We start from the raw sequence: 8,381 nt of genomic DNA on the forward strand, positions 1-8,381 counted from the left end.
CGGCAAGATGGGAAGAAGCTGTATAAGACAGGCCGGGTGTAGCCATGCGAAAAGGCAGGAAAAGGCAGAAAGGGAGGAAAGCGACGGACGGACGGACAGACAGGTAACTCGGTAAGGAAGCGCTAAACTAGCGCTCTGGGCGCCCGCTCCGCGGACGCTAGGGCATGGTTGGTTGGTGTAGAGACGGTGGACCACCTCCGCTGCGATGCGGTGGGCTTAGCTTGTTTAACGCAAAGCAACATTTAATATATATGTCGTGTTCTACTTATGTTATGATTCAAAACAACACCGCACACAATATCCTGAGTGCTCACATATTATGGTAGACATGACGAGGGTTTAACGTGATCTGCAAGCTGAGCACCATCTTACCCGGGAGGTTTTGTCTATAGTCTCATATGAGTGCATAGCTCCCAAAATGACGCCAATTGGAGGCGTGCGTGGCTGCAAAGCTAACAAATGTTGTTCAGAAGACATGTCAGTATCAGTGATGATCCAAAATTGGCATATATCGGTGAGGAATCCCAGTTTAGCTGGATTAAATACGCCTACTTAAACATAATATCATCTGTCACGTCATCACCGTGAGGCAGTGGACACCATATCATTGATTGCGACGGTCTATTAGAGAAAGGTTTAGTCAGCTCCTCACGCGAAGTATCTTTTAGGACAGGTAGATTTTGCCGATAGTCGCGACAAACACCAATATTATGCGTTGCAATTGTTCCGCAGAGCTCATTATGATATTACTGAAGGGTGTTTCCACATGCATTGATTCGACTTGCATAGCTGCCGCACATACTGACTTATTTGCATAGATTCTGACTGATAGAGTGGCGTAGACCCTTTCGAGCGACATTTACTGGCTCCGATATGTATGACGAATATAGGAAGCCACATAACTGTAGGCAGATTATCAGATCGTAGATATCTTAGACTTGATTCGAATCGTCGCTCATGTACATTATATGAAGTACTTTTGCTGCCTACTTATCAACTCGGCGTGCTATTTGATGTATCCGTGCATATATTGCGAGGTCGTTAATGAGTGTGTATACCACGCGCACGTGATATCTAAAACCTATGTATAGGATCACTGTCGCTTTCTCGGTACATTTGCGTCGTCGTGCTGGCTTACTGTGCTTACGCTTCTGATGTATCAGTTTATATGACCAAGCAGGTCACTAACTGGGCACAGGCCATACTGCAGCGATACTGGCAAGCTGACCGCGCGTCTGTCACCTGTATTCAACGCAGTATCTACGCGCGCGGTGGGTACACCTTATAGCTACCCGCGACTGAGCCGAGCTCTTATCTTGACCATTATGGACAGGGCACTAAAGTATAGTACTGCGTTTGACAGTTCGACTTACCACACCCACCGGTATTGTTTGCGCTACCGCACACTTGCTCGTATCTATGTAGACAGCAACTTAATCGTCGCGTGTAGTGCTCACTCGATGCTGTAGTTTCAATTTGTGAGCGCACATTAATGGAACATACGCTGTGAGCGCTGATGTCACAGATAGCATGGTTTGCATGTATCCAAGTGAGCGAGTGTACTCTCGATCTATTGTTACGCGAAAGCAGATAGGGACGGTCAGCTTGCAAGGGCTCACAGTAGACACCATGCGCTAATTAATATTTGAAAGGCGCTACCCTCTGTAGGTGCGTCAGCACTATTGGCAGCGCCATAGTCAGTTACCGTATGTGCGGCTCCAAGCCTCGTACCGTCAACCAGTATACTAAATACAAATATAGGTAGGAAAATGGGGGCCTAAAGGGTATATTTACCAATTACTTGCTCTTCTGCTGCTACTTTTGCTCGATGTACTTGGCGTTTCGGGCGGTCAGCTTGCAAGGGCGGCTGCGCTTCTTCTTCTTCTTCTTGGGGTACCATTTAGGGCCCATCGCCTTTGTCGCCAGGCTTTCCTGGCGGCGCACTTCGGCCGAATCAGGTGGCACGGGCTTTTCCTTCCAGAACTTAACTACTTTTGGGCCGCTCTCGCAGGCAGTACAGCGCTGCACGGTGTCCCGTCCGCTGATTGTGCGGAGCGCGTAGCCACACTGCAGCTTCCTGCAAAAGGCGCAGCGCGCCCGTGAGCTCATTGAAGATTGCTGCGGATTCAGCAGAAGCAGGTCAATATTGGCCTTGCACGTGGGCCTCGCCATGTTGCAAACTGTAAAGAAGCTTATATAATTACTAAAGTCCGTTTAAATATAGGTACTAAAATGGCTCATTTACTGCGGGGTGTATATTATTAAACCAAATATGAAAAAAACATTTATTGTGATTTGCAGATGGAATGTTCATCCGTTTTATTGCCTAGATCGAACATGGTCGAGCATGAAACCACGCATAAAAATGAGATGGGAAGAGGGAGGCATCGATTTGTTTTATCTGTGATCTAATTAGCATTTCAAAACGGCAAAAAGGTTCGAATTACAGGATATCGATGAGGATTTGGTGGTTGATCGATCCCGAGCGGTCGATTTGGCTGCAGTAGCTCGATATATCAGCTAGTCAAGCTAGATCGATTTGTACTTTTTATAGACCTTAACTTAATAAAACGACCTCTATTTATTAAAAATCGAGCATCAGGCTAAAGTGAAATGATCAAAAGCATTGAAATGCACAATAATTATTATACGATAAAGACAAAATTGCTTTAACCAATAAAACACGTCAGAATATTACCCAACACACGGCCATTTTTTAAACAAAGATAATTTTATTAAAAAGTTTGGGATCCCTTAAATAATGTTTTTACATTTTTTTAAGCAAAATATACTTTTAAGCAATAACAGTGACTTTCAACACTACCACATTGGTACGATGCGCGCATGCAGTGCGGTTCCCGGGTGCTGTTAGCGCAAAGGTCGTGAAGCCTAATATAATAAAAATAATTAACGATAATAATATCGTTCAAAACGTGTGCGGAAAATAACATCGCAGAGCTTTGGGAAAAAGTCGTTACAGTGCCAGATTTGCAGTACTCACGACAGGTTTTGCGTAGCTGAATGTCAATAATCAGGTATCTGCGCAGCTCGCCTGGCTGTTTGCAACCAATCGATGCGTTTCGTGCTCGGCAGAAATATTTACATTACGTCCAATCGCGAGGGCGAGAGGCGGGTCTGATCGTGCGACAGATCCAGTCAGCGTCGCAGGTCGGCAGGTATTGCCCAATCAGGGCGCGAGTTAATTGTGTGACGCTTTTGGATATATTTTGTAGTTTTGGCACAGCTAGGTCGAGTCAGAAAGATAGGCGCGGTCGGTAAGATGGGCGGAAGCTGTATGAGACAGGCCGGGTGTAGCCATGCGAAAAGGCAGGAAAAAGCAGAAAGGAAGGAAAGCGACGGACGGACGGACAGACAGGTAACTCGGTAAGGAAGCGGTAAAAAGGTTACTCGGTAAGGAAGCGGTAAATAGAAGCGGAGAGATTGTGTCAGGGCGCGAGTTAATTGTGTGACGCTTTTGGATATATTTGTAATTTTTGCATAGTTAGGTCGAGTCAGAAAGATAGGCGCGGTCAGATGGGAGCAAACTGTATTAGCAGGCCGACTGTAGCCATGCGAAAAGGCAGGAAAAAGCAGCAAGAAAGGAGCCGGACGGACTTATTGACAGACGGACAGGCTACTCCGTAAGGAGGCGGGAAAAAAGGTTACTCGGTAAGGAAGCGGTAAATAGAAGCGTGTCCAGGCATGTATCTTCGCACAGAAAAAAGTATGAGCTCCTTTTGGCAAGGACTTTCGCGACCGCTCTACTGCGTGGCGCCCATGGCGAACGTGACGGACACCGCTTTCCGCCGCCTCATCAGCGAGATCGCCAAGCCATCAGTAATGTGGACCGAGTTTGTCAGCTGCGAGGCATTGACGCACGATCCGGACTCGCGCCGCCGCATGATGACCACGCTAAAGTATGCGGAGCAGGAACGGCCCGTGGTGGCGCAACTCTTCGGTTCGAAGCCCGAGCAGTTCTACGAGGTTGATATCTCTGATGAAGTATACTGTAGACGACATACTGACCGTCTGCTTCCCTGTGTTATTGCCAGTCTGCCATGATCGTGCGTGATCTGGGCTTTGACGGAATCGACATTAACATGGGGTGCCCCGAGACCAACGTGAACAGTCAAGGCAGTGGTGCTGCGCTAATCTTGCAGCCGGACCTGGCGGTCGACATTGTGGCTGCTTGTAAACGCGGCGCCGGGAACCTGCCAGTGTCTATCAAGACGCGCATCGGCTTCCACCACATCGACTACACGGACTGGATACTGCGCTTATTGGGTACAGATCCAGAGGTACTTACTATTCATGGGCGAACGCGCGACGAGATGTCTAAAGTCCCGGCACATTGGGATGTAATCGGTGAAGTTGTGGCGTTGGCTAAATTGGTAGGATCTCCGGCGCTCATTCTTGGCAATGGAGACGTTAAAAGTCTGGGTTGAAGCACAGCAAAAAAGTCGTCGAGTTCGGAGTCGACGAGCGGTATGCTTGGACGGCGCGTTGTTTTGGGAAACCGGTGATTTTCCAGGGCTTACCCGGATACGTCCCATGTGCCTGTAGTAGATAAACTGAAAGTGATCCGTCGCCATACGCAGCTCTTTCAGAAGTTGTTGGCCGACCCCGGCCTCGTTGGATTCCCTCGTATGAAGAAGTTCTATGGCTCGTATCTGAAAGGCGTCCCTAATGCGCGGCAGCTACGCGATCGTATGTCGCGCACTCAAACACCACACGATGTGTACACTATTGTTGATGAAGCCCTGGAGTACTTCGCCGTGCAGGAACAGCAGGAGCAAGCTACTGTAGGATAACGTTAGTGGAGAAAAATGCTGTAGACTATGGTATGATATATTGTGCGGATCTCCGCCTCTGCTTAGCTACAGTTTGCTTCTTTAGCCTGCTGCTGGACAAGCTCGTCCTCAACACGCGCATCAACTACTTCACTTGGAAGAACCTTCATGGCACTTTCGATCATCTCACGCAGCTCAGGCCGGGGGCCCTTCTTCGACCATTGCGCAGAAATTTCTCGCTTAAACGCTTTACCTCCAAACTCGCCACTACGATGCACCAATTCACGTTATCACAACGAGTCGTAAGAAACTTGAAAGAAACTGTACAAGATTGAATTACGTACTTGAAGAGGGACAGAAGCGGCTTCATAAGAGCGGACGTGGCCATTGTGTAGGGGGAGTCACTCAGTGGCTCCGTGGACCCCCATTTCGCCTGCAGATCCTCGGCATACTCTAAATACCGCTCGATTATCTCGCGGCGCGACAGATTTGGATTGCGCTCAGCATTGAAGATCAGCCGGTCAGCGTCGCGAAAGTTCCAGGGAGTATTGTACGCTGCGCGGCCGATCATTATACCGTCCACATTCGTGGTGTTCAGTAATTCTCGCGCATGCTGAATACTCTTCACACCACCATTGAGCGTGAAGGACAGCTCAGGAAAGTCCTGTTTTAACCTGTACACGACCTCATAGCGTAACGGCGGGATGGTGCGGTTGTCCTTAGTACTCAAACCTTTAAGTAGGCACTTGCGAGCATGAACAATAATGTGGCGCACACCGGCACTAGCCACAGCGGCCACGTAGTGGTGCAGCTCGTCGTAACTGTCGCAATCGTCGACGCCGATGCGGCATTTGACTGTCACTTCGGCCGTCGGGTGGTCTGGATTTCCCTCCGATGCCAGTGCAACGCTGTGCCGCATACTATCACAAATGTCCCGCACACGTTCCGGCTCCAGCATCAGGCGAGCTCCGAAGCAGCGACTGGACACGAGCGCACTAGGGCACCCAGTGTTAAGGTTGATCTCGCAAAAGCCGCCGTACGACTGGCTCAGGTGTGCTGCGGCTAGAGTTGACCAGTGCAGCAACATTAGCATCCAATACACAATGGAACGTTTACTGTAGAAATAGAGCTTACCACCTAGGTCCTCAACACTGTTGCCGCCAAGCTGCAGGGCAAGGGGGGCTTCAGCGGGGTCGTGCCCCAGGAAGTAGTCGAGGTTTTTCCTCTGGTACAGCAGCTGTCGACGATCCAAAGAGCATCCAATTACATGTAGTTGGTTACCGGTATCTCAATGACTAATTGATGCAGATTTTTTTGTCGGCTTACAGTTTGGTCCACCACCATCTCAGTGAACAGCAGCGTCTTCTTGGTGATCATACGCATCATGAAGCGATAATGACGGTCTGTCCAATCCATCTGCGGCAACACGCAGTAGTCAGCTCCGCTATCGACAATGCACGGTTGCCAAGCGACGACGTACCATGGGCGCGACCGAAAGGCGAGCTACTGGCGGAAGAGCGGCCATGGTCGTCAACACGCTCCACCAATTTTCCAATTTTCGGAAAGAGTGTGGCTTTCAATGTTCGACCCCCCCTAATAACCACGAAATGAGTTACTTGGGATTTGTAAGCCGACCATAAAAGTACGAATTAGGAAGGAAGGGGTGAAATCCAACTCGCTCGGCAGTCCTCCACTTTTTGGAGATTTGCTTGTGTTAAAAAGGCCAGCTTGTAAAAAAAGGAGCACGCTTCTTGCACGAGCAAAGCTAATAGGTGTTATGAATAGTCGTAGTCCCAACAGCGGAAGGGTACCAGGCACGGGTAAGCCTTTTACGAGGGCACCGAGTGTTCAACACTCGGTTGGAAATATAAAAAGGATGCAATATAAGCAATCCCAGTCGTGCAAATAGGCAACAATAAGCCGTCACGTAAAACCTCCCGATAGTAATCGGTCAATACACACACAGTCTCTTGGCCTTGCCGGATGAATTCTCGCTACAGAGCTTCGAGCTCGCCGACAGGCATAACACACTCAAACAAGCTTGACCAGACGCTTACCTTGAAGCCGGACGTCGCTCTGTGCGCTTGAGTGGAAATTCTGTTCTGTATTTATGTCTACCCTTTCGGGTCTATTCCTAATAAGAAGTCCTAATCAAGTACACAAATATCAAGTGAACAATGATCCGTTATGGATTTTCTTGCATGTCAAGCGTCGTGTGCACCGTCGCATGAGTACCTTTAACGGCCCGCGCCCTGTCCCAGATAGGGAACGTGTCTTCCGAGGGTCGCTGAGTCTTCCGCGATCTCATCCCAACCGACACCGAGGGTTCGTACCGTAGATGGTCAGTTCTTGGCCGCTGAATGCGAATCCTGCCAGTCCAATGTTACTAATAAGGACAGCCTGGATTCAGTGACATATGGGCTGTATCCAGTATTCGTTGAGAGTTCGGTACTGACGCCGTCGTGTCCCTTGCACCTTGGCGTCACCGTACATCGCATGACCGAGGGTTCGTCGCTTGAACATCTTGGGCGGTGTCGCGTCTTTGTCGGAGGGCGATTATCCGCAACTATGGAGAAATCACTACACCACAACTGTCCCTGTTGCAATGGAAGCCACGGTACTGGTGCCCGTTGTGGATTTCTTCATTCTCCAATTCACCATCCAGTCACCGCATGTCCAAGCGTTTGAATCGAGCCGTGACCAACGCGCTTCAGCGTCTCAATCCTCGCCGACGTCGCGAACGTGAACAGCTGGAGGTACGTCAGCTCATCTTCCTCTTGAATCATCGGCGCCTTGCTCATCACCATACATTACTCGTCTTATTCTCAGGAGGGCGACACCGAGGAACTGATTGACCCTCAGTCTATCCAGTTGCTTCCTACGGCAGCGTCATCGGCTGGAACTCTGCTGTTTCCTGTTCCCGGTCTCTTCAACTCCTGCCGCAGCTCCTGCGGCACACCCTGTCGTTGCTGAATCCACGGAGATGGCTCCTGCTGATCCGCGTGCGTCTACTGGTGGTACTCCACCACTCACCGAGGATTCGTTGCGCGTCATGCTGGCCTGAGAGTACGGAAGCGTCGGTTGATTACATGAACATGATGACATCGATTATTCCCGTACCTGACCGCGATGGCTCGTCATCAAGTGCAGCTCAACGTTGCAACTCCCCTTCACGGCGATGTTCGCACTCAACGTCGTCTCGAGACTGCAATGGGCTTCGACGAGGTTCTCGCTACCGTACAGCCTCTCCCCGATGCACTGACGGCCTTGCCCGACCGAGTTGTCAGCCTGGAGCGTCAGTTGCGGGCCGCCCAGACCGAGGCTGCTGCCGCCGTACGTTCGGTGGCACCCGAAATCATGGCTCGGGAGAACGCGGAGGCGTACCTGAAGGCTGCTTACGCTGAAGTCGAATCTCTTCGCAAGGACGTCAAGCTTCTTCCCGAGTCCAACGCCAAAAATGATGCCATTCTCGCGAGCGTTCAGGCTTCCATGGAGCAACATTCTGAGGACCTGAAGCGTCTGCACTGCGAGATCCAAGCGCGGGACGCGTGTATCGCCACCTTGAACAAGAAGCTGGTCCGCGAACGCGAA

At 50.0% G+C, this 8,381-nt stretch overlaps 2 protein-coding genes across 2 annotated transcripts; one reads left to right on the top strand and one right to left on the bottom strand.

Annotated features, from left to right (window-relative positions):
• Nucleotides 1-3,777: 3,777 nt before the first annotated feature.
• On the top strand, nt 3,778-4,509 carry PITG_18867 (tRNA-dihydrouridine synthase, putative; the record flags this gene model as incomplete). The annotated part of the gene is made up of 2 exons (XM_002997246.1): nt 3,778-3,984; nt 4,053-4,509. 2 exons carry the CDS (start codon nt 3,778-3,780, stop codon nt 4,443-4,445), a joined length of 600 nt encoding a protein of 199 aa, XP_002997292.1.
• Nucleotides 4,510-4,873: 364 nt separating this feature from the next.
• Nucleotides 4,874-6,343, bottom strand: PITG_18868 (tRNA-dihydrouridine synthase, putative; the record flags this gene model as incomplete). Its single annotated transcript, XM_002997247.1, has 5 exons — nt 4,874-5,057; nt 5,135-5,852; nt 5,925-6,027; nt 6,117-6,206; nt 6,271-6,343. The coding sequence occupies 5 exons, from the start codon at nt 6,313-6,315 to the stop codon at nt 4,874-4,876; spliced, it is 1,140 nt and encodes a 379-aa protein (XP_002997293.1).
• Nucleotides 6,344-8,381: the final 2,038 nt, after the last annotated feature.

Source organism: Phytophthora infestans, genomic scaffold (assembly GCF_000142945.1).
Source record: "Phytophthora infestans T30-4 supercont1.80 genomic scaffold, whole genome shotgun sequence".
In the NCBI taxonomy this organism is placed as follows: domain Eukaryota; phylum Oomycota; class Peronosporomycetes; order Peronosporales; family Peronosporaceae; genus Phytophthora; species Phytophthora infestans.